Raw genomic sequence first — 22032 nt, 5'->3', positions numbered from 1 at the left:
AATCTCTCTCGTCCTAGACACTGTGATTAGTCTAGTAAATCCTACCCTTGATACATTGTGGCCTGCCTAGGGAGACACTGTGATGCACTCTAATGTCTCAATGCATTATTCCGCAGTCCTTAACCATAACACTACCACTACCCCTAACAGGACTAACCTTAACTCCAACAGGATGTCACTGTGCCTGGGACTTTTGTGTGTACTGCAGGATACTATTGATAGGTTGTAGTTTTGGGGCTTTTGCAGCTTTGCTGTTCTCAGCACATGATATGGTGTTGCTGTTTCTGCCGTCTCAGATCAGCACGAGGACCAGGAAGTGTCTGCTGACCACGGTAACAAAGATTACAACCCTAAGCAGAAGGAAGAGGGAGAAAGGAGTGCCCTAGGGATGCCACCCAGCCAAACAGGTAAGAACAAATATTGTGCCAAAAGAGATAACACACACACACACACACACACACACTCATTGGGGGAACTGTATATGGTCAAGTCAAATAAATGATGGTCTCACTGTGTTTGCTAACTTCATATTAACTGAATGTCTTTCAACCTTTTGACTGTGTTTTGCACTTTCTCATGAAAACTACAATACTTGCTCTGCTGTCTCTCCTACTGTATATGTTCCAGAAGCTTCTGTAACATTGTGTTACAGCTACCCACACGTCATTGATCGCTGCAAGAAAGTGACATTTACATTGAGCCATTCAGCGCTGGGGGACCAGCACTCTCCTGAGGTAAATTCCCTCCATCACCTGTCATTGAACTGTTGTCTATTAAAAATGTTATGGTTATTTTGGGGAACTTTGGGCACTGCTAGGGTTGTTTAGTTGACAGGACATGTTTGATTTCTGCAGATGTGGCTATCCTTATTGCTGGTGCCAGTACCATATGGAAGTCCAGTCAAGGTCTATGCATTATCTACCTCAGGAACCACCATTATCCCCTCTTTACAAAATGGTAAGAATAATATACACTGCTCAAAAAAATAAAGGGAACACTAAAATAACACATCCTAGATCTGAATGAAATAAATAATCTTATTAAATACTTTTTTCTTTACATAGTTGAATGTGCTGACAACAAAATCACACAAAAATGATCAATGGAAATCAAATTTATCAACCCATGGAGGTCTGGATTTGGAGTCACCCTCAAAATTAAAGTGGAAAACCACACTACAGGCTGATCCAACTTCGATGTAATGTCCTTAAAACAAGTCAAAAGGAGGCTCAGTAGTGTGTGTGGCCTCCACATGCCTGTATGACCTCCCTACAACGCCTGGGCATGCTCCTGATGAGGTGGCGGATGGTCTCCTGAGGGATCTCCTCCCAGACCTGGACTAAAGCATCCGCCAACTCCTGGACAGTCTGTGGTGCAATGTGGCGTTGGTGGATGGAGCGAGACATGATGTCCCAGATGTGCTCAATTGGAATCAGGTCTGGGGAACGGGCGGGCCAGTCCATAGCATCAATGCCTTCCTCTTGCAGGAACTGCTGACACACTCCAGCCACATGAGGTCTAGCATTGTCTTGCATTAGGAGGAACCCAGGGCCAACAGCACCAGCATATGGTCTCACAAGGGGTCTGAGGATCTCATCTCGGTACCTAATGGCAGTCAGGCTACCTCTGGCGAGCACATGGAGGGCTGTGCGGCCCCCCAAAGAAATGCCACCCCACACCATGACTGACCCACTGCCAAACCGGTCATGCTGGAGGATGTTGCAGGCAGCAGAACGTTCTCCACGGCGTCTCCAGACTCTGTCACGTCTGTCACATGCTCAGTGTGAACCTGCTTTCATCTGTGAAGAGCACAGGGCGCCAGTGGCGAATTTGCCAATCTTGGTGTTCTCTGGCAAATGCCAAACGTCCTGCACGGTGTTGGGCTGTAAGCACAACCCCCACCTGTGGACGTCGGGCCCTCATACCACCCTCATGGAGTCTGTTTCTGACCGTTTGAGCAGACACATGCACATTTGTGGCCTGCTGGAGGTCATTTTGCAGGGCTCTGGCAGTGCTCCTCCTGCTCCTCCTTGCACAAAGGCGGAGGTAGTAGTCCTGCTGCTGGGTTGTTACCCTCCTACGGCCTCCTCCACGTCTCCTGATGTACTGGCCTGTCTCCTGGTAGCGCCTCCATGCTCTGGACACTACGCTGACAGACACAGCAAACCTTCTTGCCACAGCTCGCATTGATGTGCCATCCTGGATGAGCTGCACTATCTGAGCCACTTGTGTGTGTTGTAGACTCCGTCTCATGCTACCACTAGAGTGAAAGCACCGCCAGCATTCAAAAGTGACCAAAACATCAGCCAGGAAGCATAGGAACTGAGAAGTGGTCTGTGGTCACCAACTGCAAAACCAGTCCTTTATTGGGGGTGTCTTGCTAATTGCCTATAATTTCCACCTGTTGTCTATATCATTTGCACAACAGCATGTGAAATTTATTGTCAATCAGTGTTGCTTCCTAAGTGGACAGTTTGATTTCACAGAAGTGTGATTGACTTGGAGTTACATTGTGTTGTTTAAGTGTTCCCTTTATTTTTTTGAGCAGTGTATATCATACATTTATACCACAACTGTACTGTAGGCTATGCATTTTATTAATCAGATCATGTATTTTGACGACCACTCTCTCCCCCTCTTTCTGTCTTGAAGTTTGTTCCCCAAACCTAGATGGTATTGTGAAAGAATGTGATGGTGAGTCATTATTATTTTAAGTTGCAATCATTTTCATCAGTACACTGTTCTCTGCATCCTCATGTATTGCACTGAACCTGATTTAGTTTTATGCCACCATTTAAACCCCTGATTGACTGACATCTGATTGGCTGATTCATGTCTCAGTGCCCAGGCTCCAAGCTGTGATTGATGAGAAGAGAGATGTGGCTGTGCTCAAATTAAAGAGTTCTAACGAAACACCGACCAGTGGGATGAGCATGTGTCAGATGTCCGGGACTGAAGAGCTTGGATTCTGCAGAATCCAGGAGTGGGTCAGTCTGTCTGTTACCGTTGAAAGTCTGTCTACTTGTCTAAATAATTTAGCATCATCCTTAGCTTGTAAAGCACAAATTTTTATAAGGTCAAGCTGTAACCTCTTTGCTCACTGTCACCTTCTCTTCCTAAATTCCTTTCTTCTTCTTTCAGCAAGAGGGCCAGAGAGAGATGATAATCCCGCTGAGGTCTATAGCGCCCTGTCTGTGCTTTAAGGTAAACATTGCTTGATTTGGCTGCAGCTCGGCATAAAAAAGCTGAGGAACAACCTGTTTCCAATGCTGAATTGAAGATTGATATAATTTGACAGAAAATGAAACATTTTGTAATCATTATCATGCAGGAGTCACATGCACATTCCTTGTCTGTGGCTTTCCATCAGGTTTGGTGGAAGGGAAAGAATCTACGCAGAGAGATCTGCCCCTTCATGAACAACAAAGGTAAGGGGACCAATAAGATTCCTTCCCTACCGCAGAAACCTTGCTTCTGGACTTGAAGGGTTTGATATTCTAACAGCGAAATGCCTCCATTCCTCACTCAGAGCTTTTCAGAAGTATGTGGCACAACAACGTATCTGTGTCAGTGGAGGCTCAGACTAGTGCAGAGAACGGCACAGCACTGAGCTGGAACATCACTGCCCCCTGCCAGCTAGAGGGGGAACTGTGGCTGTGCAGGAGGGACTCAGTGGGGGGGCAGTGTGAGGAAGTGATGGGAACCAGGCAGAGGATGCACAATCACACACACGCCGGGTGGACGGCCGCTCTCCACGGACACTGGGTAATGCCAACTTTGTGAAAAGTCTACTTACCCATTACCTTTAATAATGTGTATAATACTATATGCCATTTAGCAGACGCTTTTATCCAAAGCGACTCACAGTAGTGCATGCATACATTTTCGTATGGGTGGCCCCAGCAGGAATCAAACCCACGACTTTGGCATTGCTAAATCACAGAGGACTATCTGGTGTTTCCTGATGACTAACAGTGTGTATGTGTTTGGATGTGTCTTGTCAGAAAAGAGGAGAGTTCATCAATGTGAACCCCCATCCTGCTCTGTGTGTTCAGGTAAGACCTTTTCTTTCCTTTCACACTTGTCCAATGACTATTGGGCAACATGCACCGTATAAATGAAAATGTGAGCCTGTATTTACTGAGAAGTGTTTGTGTCTGACACTGTACTGCTTCTTGTTGTCTAGATGAAAGTGCAGGGGATGGATACAAAGCTGGATCCCTTAATATGTCCATTTGCAAGTACGAATTTCATCCCTGAGCGTCAATATGTCATGCATTTTCATACAATTGATCTATAATGATTGATTATCTGGCCACCTCCAAAACTACTGGCGCCCTTGATAAAGATGATTTTATCGAGCTATATTGTATGTTCACTTTTTATTTTATTTTATGTGCTTGAACCACAAGTTCTCCCTGGTAGACGCAACCAGGTTTTTGGGCTAACATTTTCTGGTACTTGGTAGAGTTCATGATGCCGTTGACCTTAACAAAGGCCCCATGACCAGTGGAAGCAAAACAGCCCCATAACATCAAAGATCCAACACTATATTTTACTATAGGTATGAGGTTATTTTCGGCATATGCATCCTTCGTTGACAAAAACCCACCGCTGGTTTGCGTGGTTAAAGACCTCTATTTTCACCTGACCATAGCACCCGGTTCCAATCCTAGTGCCAATGCCGTTTAGCAAACTCCAGGCATTTACATTTGTTGGTTGCTCTCAATAAAGGATATTTTCTAGCAACCCTGGAGACTTGGTGACCCCCAAGATGTGACCAAATTCTGTAATTCTCCAACTGATGCCCTTCGATTTTCCATTGCCTCCCGAACCATCTTCCTCACTGTGCGTGGGGATAAGATACACTTACCACTGTTCAAGTGGTTTTACACTTTTTAATACTTGCCCTAATAGTGGTAAGTGGTATAATTAAGCAATAAGCCTGGGGGTGTGGTATATGGCCAACATACCACAGCTAAGAGCTGTTCTTATGCACGACGCAACGCAGAGTGCCTGAATACAGCCCTTAGCCGTGGTATATTGGCAACATATCACAAACCTCCGAGTGCCTTATTGCTTAATTATACCACATATCACTATTAGGGCAATAATTAAAAAGTGTAAAACCACTTGAACAGTGGTAAACTGCTGGTAAGTGTATCCTGTCCCCACGCACAGTGAGGCAGATGCCTTATTGCTATTATAAACTGGTCACCAATGTAATTAGAGTAGTAAAAATACATGTTTTGTCAAACCCGCGGTATACGGTCTAGCCAATCAGCATTCAGGGCTCGAACCACCCAGTTTATAATTATTGTTTTAGTAATTGTTTTGTACCCCTTGCCTGATTTATGAAGGTCAGCAACCATTTGTCTCTTTTTGTTTGTGAGTTCTTTACCTTACCCCATGGTGATGGATGACAAATGGATTTTATGTTACTTAATTTTTATGCCCCAGTGAAACAGGAAGCCATGGAAGGCCACATTACAGTTCCTTAAGCTGAGATTACCTTAACAAAGTAGAATGTTCATGCAGATTTACATTTTTTGTTTGAATCTTTAGGGGTGGCAATAATTTTGACACCTATCAGTTGTTGTTGTTGTTGTTAAGTAATTTTTTTGTTTTAATTGGGGGGGGGGGGGGTTGGTGTATTACTTGTTATACAACATGCAATTGTATTATTATAAAATCATATATTTTCCCAACTTTTTTTGCAAACAGCTCAGAATTTGTATTACTTAATTTATACAGTCTTTTCTTGCTTATCTTTATCAAAGGTTCCAATAATTTTGGAGGTGACTGTATTAACTCAACTGATGAAGTTAACCATATTGTTAATTGTATATCAGTGTCAATAGTATAGACCAGGTTAGCTCATTGGTTAATCTCTGTCTCTCTAACACGCAGCATAGAGATTAGTGCTCTATTAGCTAAAAGGATATTTGGCAGAAATAATGGATACAGTCATGGATTATGAGGCATTGATCCCCAGCTCTATATAATCAGACAGACTTCCCCTATAGCACCACGGAACCGATGGAGTCTGACTCTCCTGATTGGATTAATCTGTCTGGCGGTACTTGGGGCCTGCGTCATCCATGGTGCTCTCAAAGGTTAGTGATGCAACTATATATTCATAATATTATTAGCTATCTCTGAAGCTATGTAATCACATCTAATAAAATTAATATAATACTACTTGCCTGGTTTCAAGCCTGAGATGTTTATTTCGAGAGTGTGAGGCAAATTTCTCAGCTTGGTACTGAGGCTAGGACAGCACACACACATCTCACCGTAATGACTTTGCCATAATTACGATGTGTGTCTGCTGACAGGATACGTGTGGAGATGGCTGAAAGACGATGACATAGGAGGTAATAATTTGCCCCTTCTATTCACAGTCTCTAGTCTGAGTCCAATTATACACGTTCTTCACGTTTTTAGAAGAATAAGCGCTCTCTCTCTTGATTTCCTTCCCTCTACCTCCCTTACCTCTGTCCTTCTTCTCCCTCTCCATCCCTTTTCTCTACACGCCCCTCCCCCTCTCTCCCTCTCTCAGGTGCAGTAGGAGGCAGCCATATCGTGTTGCTGTACCCTCCTGACAGTGATCAGGCTCTGCCGGGGCTGCTGTGCCGTTTGGGCACGTCCCTGTCCTCTCTGGGCTTCAGTGTGTCTGTTGACCTGTGGAGCCCGGACTGAGCTCAGTGTCCTGGGACCTGTTCCATGGCTCCACTCCCGGCTGGACTGCCTGCAGAGACAGGGGGGCAAAGTGGTGCTGGTGCTGACCCAGGCAGCCTGGGAGAGGGCAGAGGAGTGGGGCAGCAGGGGATGGGAGAGGGACACTCTCCGGGGGAGTGGGTGTGACGAGGATGGGGAGGCAGTGGAGGGGTGTCGTTCTCCATATTTGGATGTCTTCAGCGCTTCACTCACCTGCATTCTGGCGGACAATCTGCAGGGCCGCGCCGGCGAACGCTTCACCCTGGTGCAGTTTGAGTCTCTGCCCACCCAGCCTCCTGGTGGTGGCCGCCCCCTGCCTGAGCTCTTCAGGGGGATGCAGCTCTTCAGCCTCCCCTCCCAGAGCCTGGGCTTCCTGACTGAACTGGCTTTGGGGCGAGGTAGGGGGGCAGCCTCATGGGCACTGGCAGGGGGGCTCAGGGCAGCCTCACGGGCTCTGGCTGGTGGGCTGAGAGGGTTTGCGGGGGGTTCAGCAGTGTTACAGCTTGCAGGGCTGCCACAGGACTGTGTTGGTGCAGGGGTGGAGGACCCCTGGGAGTCTGTGCCTCTGGAGCCGTGTCTCACCACCCCACCATCCAGTCCTGACACCTGCACCAAGACCAGCGGGATGGAGTGGGTCTGAGAGGGCATGCGAGGCTAGGAAGGAACCAGGGGCTTTTTCTAAAGGACGGTAACTGTGGCACTTAGACAGTATACTATAATCAGATACTGGACATAAGGACTTCAGGAGATGGTGACTTGTTGACACTGTATCTCATCATGCAGGTGTAGAGCTACTGTCCAAAGTAGAGCATGACTTGTAAATATTGTAAGTTATTCACTTTTGCGCTCCTGAAACACTACTGTCAACTCCATCTTGGTGCTCATCCCTGAACTGTAAATGTGTGACATTGTTGTACTCAACCATTATCTTCATTTCAAAATGTTATATGGTTAATTTGTAAAGTTTTTTATTTTACTAAGTGGTTTGTTAAGTTGTTAAACGCCAGGGTTAGGAAGTAGTGAACTACATGTAGTTCAACTACTAATTAAACGACATTTTGCAGTAGCTTGGTGGTAGTTTAACTAAATAAAAATCTTATTAGTGTTTTCAGTAGTTTTACTTTTTTTTTTGCTAACTACTTGCTCAAATAAAATATGGATGAAGTAGGCAAGAATGTCCTTTCTTTTTTGGTATCAGACATTCCTAATTCTCACTTTAAACGTGTTTAATAGGCTAAATTACACATTCTGTTAACATCTGACTCCAGAGCGATCTGTCTTGCAATTTGTAGCCTATGACATTTCAGATTTAGATAGGTTAATTTTTCACTAAGTAGCTTGGATGTAGTGAACTACTCCAAAATAGCTTTACTGAAGTAAAGTATTTTTTTAAATTAAGGGTAGCTTTAATGTAGCTTAACTTCTTCCAGTGTGAAGTAATTGGTAGTTTGGTAAACTATGATTTCAGAGTAGCTTCCCCAACATTTGTGCATTATGTTGTGGTGCATTACTGTGACTGGGTGATCAATAATCAGTCATAGGTCTACAGTGGTTGTGACTAGATGGAGCACAACTACGGACAGAAGTTACTTTTCGTAGCAGGTTAGGAGAGCATTTTAACTAACCCTAACACTTTTCCTAACCTTAACCTAATTATCATAACCTGCTACATTAATTATCCTAACCTGCTGCATAAATTCTCCTAACCCGCTACGAAAAAGTCACTTCCGGTCATTGCTGTATACCACCTAGTCAAAACCGTCTACAGTGGTTTGATTCATGTTCATGTGTATTTGTACAAAAATAAAAAGAAGTGTTGAAATTGCAGTGATTCTAAATAATCTTGAATGATTTCCTGTCTGCCAAATAGTCTCAGGGCAAACGATCCTTTCATGTCGTTTAGGAACAAGGCGCGCCCATTTTGGTACTCGGCGAGTAATGATTGGTTGAAGACTGAGGTCCCAGTGGGATTGGGCGGTATCCTGCCAGCTGCGTCTCAACCAAAAAGAGACAGTAAAAAGCTACTAGAACCCTTGCATCAGCACCGGTCAGGAAACTACCTTAGATAATAAGGTGGCTGGTCAATGAATGGCATGGTTGAAGAACTAAACCGGTGAACGACCGTGTAATTGCATTACTGTGCTGAGGACGCTCCCAGTCTATTGCCTGCAAACTCTGAGAGTTTGCAGCAAGCTGAAGGTAGGATTCAGCACAGCATCATTCTTTGGAAGCAGATCTTTGTTGAAGCAATGTGGCTAACATTAGCTATGCAGCTAGCTAAATTGCCTTAAAAAGTGCATTAGTTGGCAGCTAGCTAGTTAGCATAGTACATTTTCTGTCTTACAATGTACAGTAGGCAGCAGCGGTGGTTTTGAATCATTTCATATTACTTGCACTGACCTGATGGGATGGAGGGTTATCAGATGTGACTGCGAACGGGACCTTGGCTAACGTTAACTAGCTAGAATGATGATGATCTTCTGGTCCACAGCCTAGATGGCTCAGTCAGGACAACGTTAGTGAGCTCCATACCTAGCTAATAATAAAACTAGCTAAGTTAGCTATGTTTTTGCCAGGCAGCATATGCGATGTAACATAATCATCATTAGGCTTATCCTTAACAGGATCCAACTAGATTTGGATTTGGCAAAACATAGCTATGATTAGAGAGATAAAGATACAGGAAGTCAGTGGCACTGCATTGTTTACTGAAAAACGTATATAACTCATCCTCCTTTTTTTTCTCACACACTTTTTTAAATCCTGCTGCCCATCATGGTACACAGCAGTTCTCAAAGTATGATGAATGACTAGGTTGATTGAAAGACACAGTAACAAATCGTGACATAACCACTGTGATGAAGAAATATCAGACTGTGTATCAGTAGTTAGGGTCAACTACGATGTACTGAATCTCCTGTCTCTGTCCTCCGTGGCTGAGTGGTAGGTAGTCCAAGCCATGTCGTGGTTGTGGCCCCTGCTCCCTGCCCTGGTGCTCTTTTCTGTGTTGTCTGTGGTCCGAGTACAGACTGCACCATGCCAGACCTGCCGCAAGCTCACTGACAGCTTCATCAAGGTAGAAGTCGTCTGTCTGTATGTCTGTCTCTCTTCCCGTCTCTCTCACTCCCTCTGTTTGTTAGTTTGTCGGTCATATTGTGCGTGTTTGTATCTGTTGGTATCTCTATTTTGCTTATTGCTTATGTCTCTGTCAGTAGCTGCCATTTTACTCTCTTTGTTGTTCTGTTTCTGTCTTCACCTGATGGTATTTGATTTTTTGTTTTTCCCAGGGACTGGAGAAAACATCCAATAAGAATTTTGGGGGTGGCAACACTGCTTGGGAGGAGGAAAAGCTGGCTAAATATGCTCGCAGGTACTATAGGCCCCACTATGCCCATGTCTCTAGAATCTCTACGAATAAGCAGTCTTTAGGACCTACAGTCTAACATCTGTGTTTACGCAGAGGCAAGTCCACAAGGCCTGCTAATCTCTGACAAGCCATAGCATGTTGTTGAGTGGCCAATGCACCATTATTGCTATAAAGGCTTGAATCTGATGCCACTGACCTGAATCTGTTGTCCTTCTGATTAAGCCAAGGCTGACAAGACGAGCTTAGTACCCCCTATGTTCTTACACAGTATGACAGCCTCTCAAAACTGTGTGTGTGTGTGTGATACTCCTAGAGTGCATAATGGAGGATACGAGGGTCTGTTATTTGTTTTCTCTGTGCTATGTTCGCTAGTGAAGTGTTCTACATTACTCACTCTTCCCCTCCCATCCTCATTCTCAGTGAAACCAGGCTGCTGGAGATAGTGGAGGCAGCGTGTGAGAAATCAGACTTTGACTGTAACAAACTGCTGGAGCAGATAGAGGACCAAGTGGAGACATGGTGGTTCCACCGGTATGTATGCCACATCGTGTCTGTTTGGATCTGACTGTAAATGTGTTATTATTTAAATGTGTACACTCCCCTCCATATGCATTTGGACAGTGAAGCAACATTTTATTTGGCTCTATACTCCAGCATTTTGGATTTGAGATCAAATGTGTCATATGAGGCAACAGCAAGTAATTTCACCTTTTATTTGAGGGTATTATCATACATATCTGTTTTACCGTTTAGAAATCGAAGCACTTTATGTATCTAGTCCCCCCATTTGATGAAGTCATAAGTATAAACAAATTCACTTACAGCGTATTAAAGTAGATAAAAGTGTAGTATTTGGTCCCATATTCCTTGCACTCGATGACTATATCAAGCTTGTGAGTCTACAAACTCGTTGGATGGATTTGCAGTTTGTTTTGGTTGTTTCGGATTATATTTTGGTGAATAACACATCTATTGTGTCATTTTGGAGTCACTTTTATTGTAAATAAGAATATTCTACATTCATGTGGATGCTATCATGATTATGGATAATCATTAATGAATTGTGGAAATTATGAGTGAGAAAGGCACAAAGATCATACCCCCACCAAAATGCTAACCTTCCCCGTTATTGGTAATGGTGAGAGGTTAGCATGTTTCTCACTCATCATTATTAATGATTCATTCATGATTTTTCTTAATCTTGGCATTACCAGGATTAGTTTAGAAGTGTTCAGAAACATCTTATTTACTCACTTAGAAAGACAATTCATCCAGTTATCATTTACCATTCAGTTCCTATTGGACTACTTTAATACAATATAAGTGAATTTGTCCAAATACGTATGACTAGATATATAAAGTGCTATCATTTCTAAACGGTAAAACAGATATGTATTAAAATACCCTCAAGTAAAAGGTGATATCTGTAATGTCGTTTCATTTGAAACATTTGATCTCAAATCCAAAATGCTGGAGTGTAGTCAAATTTAAAATGGTGGCTTCATTGTCCAAATTCTTTATGGAGGGGAGTGTATACAGTGCTGTGAAAAAGTATTTGCCCCCTTTCTACTTTTGCATGCAAGAGTGGGCCAAAATTCCTCCACAGCGATGTGAGAGACTGATCAACAACTACAGGAAGCATTTGGCTGCAGTCATCGCAGCTAAAGGTGGCAAAACCAGTTAGAGTGTAAGGGGGCAATTACTTTTTCACACAGGGGAATTGGGTGTTGCATAACTTACTTATTTTATTTATTTAATTAACTATCTTTTTTTTTGTTATTTGTAAACTCCGGTTCCCTTTATCTATTAGGTTTTGGTTGAAGATCTGATAACATTAAGTATCAAAAATATGCACAAATAGAGAAAATCAGAAAGGGGGCAAATACTTTTTCACGGCACTGTAACTGATCTGTGTCAATGTACGTACACACCTAAGCAGTATGCTATTTGTGTGTCCTTCCCTTCTCACCACTGACCTTGTCACTGTCTCTCTCTGTGTGCATAGACAACAAGAGGCTCCAGACCTATTTGAGTGGTTGTGTATAGAAGAGCTCCCACTCTGCTGTCCCCCGGGACGTTTTGGACCAGACTGCAAAGGTACTGAGAACACACAGACACACACACACACACACACACACACACACACACACACACACACACACAGTCACGGTATTAACCCTGTGTGTTGTTGTGCTGCAGAGTGTCTGTCCGGTCCTGGAGGTGTGTGTGGTGGTCTGGGTCGCTGTGAGGGAGAGGGCACGCGTCTGGGAGATGGAGAGTGCGTGTGTGACCCGGGGTACTTCGGTCAGCTGTGTCAGAGCTGTGCAGACGGCTACTACAGAGAGAAGAGCTCCAATCACAGCACACCAGCCTGCGCAGGTACCCATTCAGAAACAGTTTGCCTGTCTGAACATCAACCAGACAGCCTGGCTTATATATTATCAAGCAATCTCATGTAGAATGCTCACAAACCAATAATTTATCCTCTGTGTGATGTCTGTAGCATGCTACCACTCCTGTAAAAAGTGCTCAGGGCCAGAGAACTACAAATGTCTGGAATGCAAACCTGGGTGGCTCTTCCATGACAACAAGTGTGTTGGTGAGTATTTGGCTTTTGTGTGTGTATTTGTGTGTCGTCCGTTAGTTTTCGGACTGTGTCTGCGTTTAACTCCTGCTGTGCATGTTGTTTCCAGACACTGATGAGTGTGGCACAGAGCTGGCTCGATGTCCCTCCAACACCTATTGCCACAACACAGATGGATCGTACGAGTGCAGAGGTACTGTAGGCTCTCCCTCTACTATCTGCTAGTAACAGAGTAATGACTGATCCTGTTTGTTGTTGGTAGACCTGTGTGCTGAACCAGACCTCTGTCCTCTCTCCTCTGTGCCAGGCTGTGACCAGGCATGTGTGGGCTGTATGGGCAGTGGTCCAGCCCGCTGTAAGAAATGTGCTCGGGGATACAAGCTCAGAGGAGCCAAATGTCTCGGTGAGGGAACTCTTTTTTACTATATGATTCGGCCCAAGGGCGCAACGTTCACTGGGGACGGACGGACGGACGGTGGACATGTCCCCCCCACATTCTGAAATTGTATTTTTGTCCCCCGCCGGTTTTATCATTGGAATGTGATATAAAACAAGGCAAACAGAGTTCTTTAGGACCATGCGGACGCCTCCTAGCGGTCGGGTAGGCTGTTTGGAATGTTTATCCGACTGGATAAAAATAATTATGTCCCCCCCCCCACTTCTAAAACCAAAGTTGCGCCCCTGATTCAGCCAATCCGATGAACCTTTTATTAAAGCAGTCTGACTTAGTATACACTCTTGTCATGGGGTTCACTCTGTCCATCTTTTCTTTCTCTCCCTCCCAGATGTGGATGAGTGTAGTGAGCGGGCGATAGCATGTCCAGGGCTGAATGAGGCGTGTTTCAATGACGAGGGGTCCTTCCGCTGTGAATGTGCTGACGGCTTCATCCGTAGAGACAGCATCTGTGTGGAGAACCAGCCGCTGAGTAAGTGACACACACACACACAAACGTGATAGTTCTTTCTGCATGACCTACACACCACAGCATCACAAACCTAATCTCTCTCTCTTCCTCCGCCATCTCCCCATCAGGTGGTCCAGAGAAGGGTCTGTTTGATGACATGACTGATGACGAGGTCCTGGTCCTGCAGCAGATGTTCTTTGGCGTGGTCATCTGTGCCCTAGCAACGCTCGCCGCCAAGGGCGACATGGTCTTCACCGCCATCTTCATCGGAGGCGTGGCCGCCATGGCCGGATACTGGCTGTCAGAGAAGGGCGACCGCATGCTGGACGGCTTCCTAAAGGGACGCTAGCCTATCAGGAGCCAGGGATAGAGGAGAGGAAGGAACTCTTGAATGCAAGCCAATGAGGGCGACAAAAACTCAGAGGGGGTGGGACGGCTACAGGAATGCTAGCCAATCAGGGATGTACTGTACTACTTTGGGGGGGTGGCGGGGGGGGGGGGGTTCTAAAGGATGTGGGTCTTCTGGATTGTGAACCTTTAAGATGATAAAGGGAGATGAATAAGAGACCTTGGAGTTAGTCAAATCAGAGAGCTCAATGGAGGAGTGAATATAGAACACTGGGTACTACTTGATCCAAGAACACTGAAAAGACACTAAGGACACTGGACTCTCTGTCTGCACTGATATGGGAGACAAAACCCAAGCCTCTTGCCTCGACTCATGGGGGGAGAAAAGGGAGGGAGTGTCAGGTCTAATAAGACCACTACTGATTGTTACCAAGTTATTATGCATTTGTATCTTCTACTGGGCAAAATATTGCTCCAAAATGATGTCTGTCCATTTCCACGCATCGCAACCCAAACTTCTTAGCTACCCGTCTTACCTCATCAGCATTCTACTGTTCATCATTTCACCTTTTACTGAGGAACAGAGGTGTTTCCCTGGTAATGGGAGATAGAAGGTGATATGGGAGATAGGTGATATGGGATGGTCATTGAAGCACTAAAGACTGCTGCTATGGTGGACATGGGAAATGTTTAGGAAAGGACAGATGCGTCCTGTCGCACCAGTGAAATGATGTCCAACGTTATAACACTATTTATAATCCCATCCCTATTATGACTTTGTGTTTTTGCACAAACTGATTCTTACTGTATGAATGCATGAGAAAAGGATCTGAGAAAGGCCATACTGTATGGATTTATTGTCCTGATTGGCATGAAAGACTGAACTTTATAGAGCTGCTTGTTTCCCCCTTAAACTGTTCAACCAGGATAAAAGGATCATCACTATAATAATAATAATAATAATGATAATAATGTGTCACCACCCCAAACCGTACAGCCTGAGCAGTGTGCATGAGAAAGCAAGAGAGTAAAAGGCAGTAGTCCTAGTGAACACCCATTTTTATTGTTTTGCAATAACTCATTTCTGAACATCTTTTTTTGCAAATACATTTTTCTGATTTTTATTCTGTATCTGTTTGATGTGTGTGATACATCGAGTTTGATCAGCACCAGGTAAAATGGGGTACTGTACAATGAAATGCACAAATGTATTTGATCAGAACTGTCAACATTTGCAGTTGAATCCACAAAGTGATCTGTTTAATAATCCCTCCACGTTGTTCCACCCTCATCCCGAGTAGCTACTAGAGCTAGTACGTTTAGAATAAAACATTTATTCAAATGATCCGTCTTTCTTCATTTTCAACATTCCAGATGATGTTTTCAATCATCTCCATTTGAATTGTTAATCATGTCCTTAGGTTCCAGAACCAGTATATTTGTTGTGTATGTTAGGTCTAAGCTTCCCAGCACTTCTTTGCATTATGGCCATTTATTTAATAAGGAATTCTGATTCCCCAGAGTTCTATTCTCTTTACAATAACCTCTTTCACCATTTGTATTTGACATGTTGTTGAAATGAACTAAAAGCAATTTAATTTGAGCTAATGCTGCTCATTGCTGAAGACACTGCCGTTGCATGTAGATTAAAGTCATTCAAGGAAACAGATAGTGAAGAAGTCCCCTACAAAGCTAGCTATGGAAAAAGAGAATATGTGTGAACATTTGTGAGCAGAGGTGTGCGTTTCTATTTCAGTGTGCCGCTCCAGTTAATGGGGTTGTGGCGTAGCAGTTCTCGCTCCCTCAGGGCATCCAGAGAGCGAGTCAGTGCCCTGTCCCTCCAGCTCTGCTCCATCAGCTATACACACACACACACACACAAAAGAGAAGAGTATGTGAGTAAAGAATCTCACATTAGGACTAAGTCAGTGGAGACTGCTGAGGGGAGGACGGCTCATAATAATGTCCGGAACAGAGCAAATGGAATGGCATCAAACACATGGAAACCATGGAAACCACCCGCTCCAGCCATTAGTACATTGTGTGTGTGTATTGCAGGGTTTCCCAACTGGCGGCCCGTGAATTTGGCCCGCGGGTGGTTTTCTGAAAAAAAAAAAAAAGAAACTTTTTATTGTTGGACATAAGACTATAAAAACACCAGGAAATCAGCTCCAAGTGATTTTAATTTAAGAAATCTGTTCCCAAGTATTCCCATGCATAATAGAGATACGTGATCATATACACATGTAAGCAAGGTTTGAAATTATTAAGTTTTAGTCAAACATATCTGTTTGGGCGTCTTGCAGTCTAAAAATTATTTGTAATTATGTTTATATTTAACATTTTAGTTGACGCTCTTATCCAGAGCGACTCACATGAGCAATTAGGGTTAAGTGCCTTGCTCAAGGGCACATTTACAGATTTTTCACCTAGTCGGCTCAGGGATTCAAACCAGTGACCTTTCAATTACTGGCCCAACACTCTTAACCGCTAGGCTACCTGCCGACGCTGCCTGTTCCGACCCGCGGCTGAATCTAGTTGATGATCCCTGGTGTATTACCTTCTTGTTCTCATCTCTGTACTGGCTCATCTCTCTGCTGTGCTGGATCCTCTGCTGTCTCTCACTGGAGAGAGCCAAGCGATCCACTTCCTGTAAAAACTCTGCCTCCTCTGCCTTACTGGTCAACTGCAGCATCAGCCCCGCCCGCTTCTCCTCTATCTGGCTCTTCAGCTGCTGGCGTACCTCTGATCTGGAAAATCCGATCTGGAGATTTATAAACAACATGACAGAAGCCAGAAGCCCACCTAGGTATGGGAAGGAAAGCAATAATTCAGACGAGGATTCTTTTACCTGTACTCCTCTCTCTCAGTGCAGGATCCGTAGAATGGCTTCCGCCACACCTGGTGATACCTAACAAATCCCCAGAGAAAAAAATATTAATTGGCAGAAATGTGACATTTTCATATTATCGGTATCATGTAGTTTTCTACTGCTGTTTTACTACTGGACTCACGTGTAATGCTCCTTTCTCTTCATTACCAACGCCCTCTGGTGGTTGTGGTGATGCACAGCAGGGGTCTCCAGGCTGACCGTTCGTCTATGGACCAGAGGAGGATGGAGGGGGTCCAGTCTGGGGACAGACTGCCGACCAGATAGGACGTTTTCACAACAGGCAAAAAATATTTATAACACTTGAATTGTCTTTTTCTTAGCGTTAATGCACACCTGGCTGACTGGCTGTGCTGCAGAGGCAGGTGAGATGATGGGCAATGTCAGGGGAGTGACCATAAGGTAGCGACTTTGACGGACAGGTGTGGATCGAGGAATAGACAGAGGTGTTGAAGTCAGGCGAACAGCAGCTGTGGTAATTAATAGAAGAATCATGCGCAGTATAAACACTGAACGGGTCAAATAATCAAACATGCACAGTTCAAACTGAGAGTAAACCATTCATTCAAAACGTCAAAGCTGTTTTCTTACGAAGTTTCATTCCGTAGACAGGGCTGTGCCAGCAGTGGAGTCCGGTCCTTGTGCATTGAAAAACGTCTAAAGGGTCTGTCTTAACTTTCACACTACTAAGCTCTCTTCTTACAACTGGCAATGTCATAACAGTCAAGTAATTCTTCATAACAGTAAAGTTGAATTTATTACATGCAAACTACTTCCTTTTCAAATATTTACTTTCATGACTATTAAGACTTGGATTTAAATTCAAATAGTACAAACAAATGCACTCACTTGGGTGTTTTGCGGTGGCAACTGTTGCCTTGGGAATCGGGTTACTCGTGTGCTGACAGAGAATAAAGCTGGAGCCGAGCGTAGCTAAATGCACCAGTGCTCTCCTAAAGAAAGTTTATTAGCATGTGAAATAGGGCCGGGCGAGCTATTGTCAGAGCATGGCTTCAGAGCTAGACAGATGGAGACTATTCAGTACACGCAAGAAAGGAACACCAATCTCCACTAGACAAAGGGGACACAGTTTATCAGTTGCATTTCCAGAGGCACAACATCAAAGTCCAATTGAATGTAAATGAGTCATTAGGCTTTTAAAACATGATAAAACCATTTATTTAATACAATCATGTTGAGTAACAATTGTTTTTTGACTGTTCAGACAATGGAATGTTACTACTTAGTCTTGAGAGGAGCAGGGATCAGTACATAGTCTTTGGATCATTTCCAAGAGAGATACTGAGATATCAGGTTATAAGCCTTATGATTTAAGAACTAGAACATTCTTCCACTGATAAAATATGTTGTGTTAAAATGTGACATTGCAGTTCCTCATCATTCAGATTCCCAACCTCTCATGGTTCTCCCACAGCCAAGCATGGTACTTGTTCAGCATGTGGTCATGGGGTTCAACCTATGTAAACATACACACAAAAGGGCAATATCTGTAGTTGACAATATCTGGCGCTATTATTTAAATGTTGGTTTAAGAATAGTTGCCATTTTTGCTAAAGGGATAATACACTATAAACTGTATGCAACAACCTACTATGGGGTCTGTGACTCACTCACCTGTCTCCACTCCTCTACACAGAAGATCCTGTAGGAGTCATTGCCGTACTTCCCAATCCCATGCAGCTCTATAGGGTAGCGCCACTGCTTGTTCAGGTATTCATCTGCATAAGAGATATGCACATACCCATTATTTCTCAGGTGCTGGCAAAAACAAACACACCTCTAACACATGGAGGATAGGATAGCCCAGTCGCCATCCTCGATTCAACTAAAACTAAAACTTCACTTCCTAGGAGGGAAATCAGTGAGCAGTTATTCTACATTTCATTTATCATCTCTTGGATCCACAGGTGGAGATGGGAACAGTGACTCACCAGAGAACCTGATGATGATTTTGGCTCGGAGTTCATACAGGCCCAGAGGCCTCAGCAGCACAGACAGGGGCTTCCACTCTGCCCTCCTGGTCTCCTCCGCTGATGGGTAAAGCTCAAAGAACTGCCACAACACCGGGATGGCCATCTTACCTGAAAAGGAAGACAGGACAGAGACTGTGTGAGATAATTCCAATGTTTTTATTGTAGATGTTAGAAAATTATTGGAAAAGTGCTTGAGTGCCTGTGTGTGTGTTTGAGCCTTGCATGTGTGTGTTTGTGTGTGTGTCTCACCGCTGGTCTTGTTGAGGAACACGGTGGCTACCAGGAGTTTCCAGGGGTCGTGGAAAAGAGTCTCCTGCACCAGGTGGAAGGGGGAGCGAGGAGGGGTCCACTTCCTGAAGGCATTCCTCCTGGGGGGGCTCAGACCTGTGTGTGTGGACATAGGGGGTTTTGATCATAAATAAACTATTTTTTATTTAACTTACGTTTTTCTCCAAGAATGGTGAGTTCTGTTAAATTCTATCATTTATGAAATTATTACCATCTCTCAATGACTTTCGACTGAAATAAGGACTGGTCTTCCGTTTCTCTCCTAACAGTTCTGGACAGAACAGGAACAACAAGCACCTTAGGCATCACTACACACATTAAACATGTTATTCTCTTGAGTCAAGAAGATGATTACGTTTTTCTCCATCTAGGCATCACAGTCAATGCACATTATGCATCACAACTCTGATAGCACAATGCACAGCAGAGGAAATTGATACATACTGCTCTGGGAATCTTTTAATGGTGTACATCGCCCTCCAGTGGTCTGGGGAGATGATGGCAGCTCTTCTTCATGCACCTCTGCCTCTATATCCTCCACTCCCTCAGTCTCCCCCACTCCCACACCTTCAGACTCAGCCTTCCCCTCGCTCTCAGAAGCAGACTGCACCCTAAGGACTGGGACAAGTAACAGTGACACAGGAAGCTGCTCTCCTCGACCAACGAGAGCGTCTTGTAGCTCAGTGGGCGGGGCCAGCCTGAGCAGCTTCTCTCTCAGCAGCCCCGGCCTCCTCTGGGGGCTCTTCTCCAATATGACATCATCAACTACTGCCACGACCTTCAAATGCCTCTCAGTCTCATCATCACCCCTTCTCACAGAGGCTTGTATGTTTGGCTCTTTGATGTCTTCATCTGTGTCTGATGGGTGGCCCGTTTCTGTGCCTCTCCCAGCTGCCTGTCTGTGATTCCCCCTTGCCAAGGGAGGCCTGTCAGGCCTCTGCTGAGTTGATATCGTTCCCTTGTCTCTGGGTCTGGTTCTCAGCTTGCAGGATTTTGCGGAAGAGGCTCTTTTTGTGTTATTTGAAGGCAGGCCTAATATTCTACCCTCCTTTTCCATATTCTCCTCTGTGTCCTGCCTGTCTTCTTTGATATTGGCCTCTGAGGTGTGACGTGTGTGTTCCTGAAGACCTTTCCTCTGTCTCTCCTGGCTGGGCAGTGGGGTCACAGCTACACTGCCACTCTTGGCAATGGTGAAGTCAAAGTCATCTATCTGTAGACCCCCTCCTGCATCTTTGAGAAGGAAGGCTTGAAGAGACGTCCTGGACCGGAACCTCCGTCCCTGGGGACTACAGAGGCAGATCATTTACTTCATGTGGAATCAATGATCCTAGGATCTCACTCTATCTGCAATGCACTTAGCCCCTAGCCCTGACAGTAAGATACAGACACACTTCAGTGATGTTTACATGCAATGAGAGTATTTGGTGAAGAAAAAATCTGAATCACCTTGTTATATAGATGTCCATTTTTCCTGCAGTCTTCCCACTTTTCCTCTGCCTCACCACTCTCACCCAGCCCAGTGGCATACTAGAAGGCTGGCATGACTCCCCATCCTCCTGTCTGGTCAGCTGACTCTTGACTGCACTGGGATCAGTCTCTTTGGTAACTATCATATCTGAACCAGGAACAGCCATATTGTCTGTGTCAGAATTAGGATTGGAGTGTGTGTCAGTGATGGAGTTCTCTGTGTTGAGGTCAGTGTTTTTGAGCCTGGTTGTGACTGTGTTGTTGTCAGTAGGGGAAGCACAGGTTGTGTCAACAGTAGGCTCAGTCTTAGCCTGACACATATGATAACCCAGTGATAGCATATTGTCCACATGCAGAAGCATAGAGGCTGTAACTCTGTCTCAGACTGTCCCAAGCTGGGTTTCATGAGGCTGAGATCCTGCTCTGCTCCTCTTATCTTCAGTCATGATGATGTTCTTCTCAGGACATCTGGGGCTCTATACCTTCCTGCCACAAACAAAATGATGGATCAGAATAGTCAACTCACCCTGTCTATCATATTTTAAAAAAAGTATGGTTTGGGCAAATAGGTGACTATTAGCTAGCTAGCTAGCTGCTATTTAGCGAGCTAAGTAGCTAAACAATTTGCAGATTGGCTTACCTTCTTGATAGTCGATTTAGCTGTGCTTGTTTACATGTCTCATAATCACGTGCTTTTATGGTTGAATGGTTAATCTCTGTTGGCATATAACTTGAAGATCGAGTAGAATAAAGTTGTCGGATGCCAGGCTTTTCGGAGACATGACATCAACATCTTTGGATAAATTGTATTTGCCGCTGTGCTGTGAAGTGTGTGACCTAGTTTGTGAGCGATTCTGCTTTACTCACACATGCCATGCGCAGAACGCAGCACATGAGACAGGACAGGAAACAGAGAAAGGAGTCTGCGCACAAGCGAGCAGATCCTGTACATTGTGACTGCTGATGAGCGTTTTTGGGGGGCTAAGAGGTTTTTCTGCAGAGGCATTACAAGGAATCTTGTCGGCACCTGAGCCTGTGTCGGGATGTGATTTAAACTGTGACTGAAGGAGTGGGACGGTTGTTTCATTTATTTTTGTATTATGTCGTGCCCCCTTCCCGAAATAGAATATGTTTTGTTTCAATACCCGGTACGGTAGGTGGTGGCGATACACCAACAGGTGTAGTCTGCCATACAACTTTAAAGAAGAAGAAGAAGAACATGACCCTTACAATGTACCATGTACTTTCATTCATACCATGGTACTACTATGATACTTTCACTTATACCATGGTATAGTCTGAGTCATGGAAATGTACCATGGTTTTAGCTTTGAAGTATGATGGTACTACCATTGTACCCAGTGACGATTTTAGCATGTAAATCTTGGTGGGGCAAAAAAAAAAAAAAATAGTTTAGATGCATGCCAGCAAAGCCACTACACAACACAGCACAAAACTAAACAATACAT

General features: G+C 44.3%; 2 protein-coding genes and 1 pseudogene across 3 annotated transcripts; 2 read left to right on the top strand and 1 right to left on the bottom strand.

Annotated features, from left to right (window-relative positions):
- The first annotated feature begins 273 nt into the window (after nucleotides 1–273).
- Nucleotides 274–8198, top strand: LOC311148050 (interleukin-17 receptor C-like; annotated as a pseudogene). Its single transcript, XR_014615627.1, has 13 exons — nucleotides 274–407; nucleotides 628–734; nucleotides 855–957; nucleotides 2653–2694; nucleotides 2842–2987; nucleotides 3142–3204; nucleotides 3371–3428; nucleotides 3530–3765; nucleotides 4005–4055; nucleotides 4187–4241; nucleotides 6027–6116; nucleotides 6339–6377; nucleotides 6563–8198. The product of XR_014615627.1 is annotated as an interleukin-17 receptor C-like (transcript).
- Nucleotides 8199–9673: 1475 nt separating this feature from the next.
- LOC311147694 (protein disulfide isomerase CRELD1-like) lies at nucleotides 9674–13983 on the top strand. The gene is made up of 10 exons (XM_084184448.1): nucleotides 9674–9796; nucleotides 10008–10090; nucleotides 10508–10618; nucleotides 12093–12184; nucleotides 12287–12466; nucleotides 12591–12686; nucleotides 12781–12864; nucleotides 12979–13074; nucleotides 13457–13597; nucleotides 13705–13983. The coding sequence occupies exons 1-10, from the start codon at nucleotides 9680–9682 to the stop codon at nucleotides 13923–13925; spliced, it is 1221 nt and encodes a 406-aa protein (XP_084040574.1). The 5' UTR covers nucleotides 9674–9679; the 3' UTR covers nucleotides 13926–13983.
- A 3983-nt stretch (nucleotides 13984–17966) lies between these two features.
- On the bottom strand, nucleotides 17967–21428 carry LOC311147546 (methyl-CpG-binding domain protein 4-like). The gene is made up of 8 exons (XM_084184294.1): nucleotides 21204–21428; nucleotides 20543–21049; nucleotides 19541–20382; nucleotides 19308–19367; nucleotides 19058–19192; nucleotides 18767–18916; nucleotides 18450–18553; nucleotides 17967–18291 (listed from the first exon to the last, which is right to left on the bottom strand). Exons 2-8 carry the CDS (start codon nucleotides 20923–20925, stop codon nucleotides 18217–18219), a joined length of 1749 nt encoding a protein of 582 aa, XP_084040420.1. The 5' UTR covers nucleotides 20926–21049; nucleotides 21204–21428; the 3' UTR covers nucleotides 17967–18216.
- Nucleotides 21429–22032: the final 604 nt, after the last annotated feature.

The sequence above is a fragment of the Coregonus lavaretus genome (genome assembly GCF_964263955.1).
Source record: "Coregonus lavaretus genome assembly, chromosome: 20".
In the NCBI taxonomy this organism is placed as follows: Eukaryota; Metazoa; Chordata; class Actinopteri; order Salmoniformes; family Salmonidae; genus Coregonus; species Coregonus lavaretus.
The sequence above is the reverse complement of the archived record's forward strand: the minus strand, read 5'-3'. Positions and strand labels throughout refer to the sequence as shown.

Excerpts from the sequence above, each read along its gene's own strand:
- LOC311147546 (XM_084184294.1), bottom strand. The coding sequence starts at position 20,925 with ATGCTTCTGCATGTGGACAATATGCTATCACTGGGTTATCATATGTGT. Across the intron at positions 18,554-18,766 it reads AATCATCATCAGGTTCTCTG|ATGAATACCTGAACAAGCAG; the intron begins GTGAGTCACTGT and ends TCTCTTATGCAG. Across the intron at positions 18,292-18,449 it reads GTGTAGAGGAGTGGAGACAG|GTTGAACCCCATGACCACAT; the intron begins GTGAGTGAGTCA and ends ATGTTTACATAG.
- LOC311147694 (XM_084184448.1), top strand. The coding sequence starts at position 9,680 with ATGTCGTGGTTGTGGCCCCTGCTCCCTGCCCTGGTGCTCTTTTCTGTG. Across the intron at positions 10,091-10,507 it reads CTGGCTAAATATGCTCGCAG|TGAAACCAGGCTGCTGGAGA; the intron begins GTACTATAGGCC and ends CCTCATTCTCAG. Across the intron at positions 10,619-12,092 it reads GAGACATGGTGGTTCCACCG|ACAACAAGAGGCTCCAGACC; the intron begins GTATGTATGCCA and ends CTGTGTGCATAG.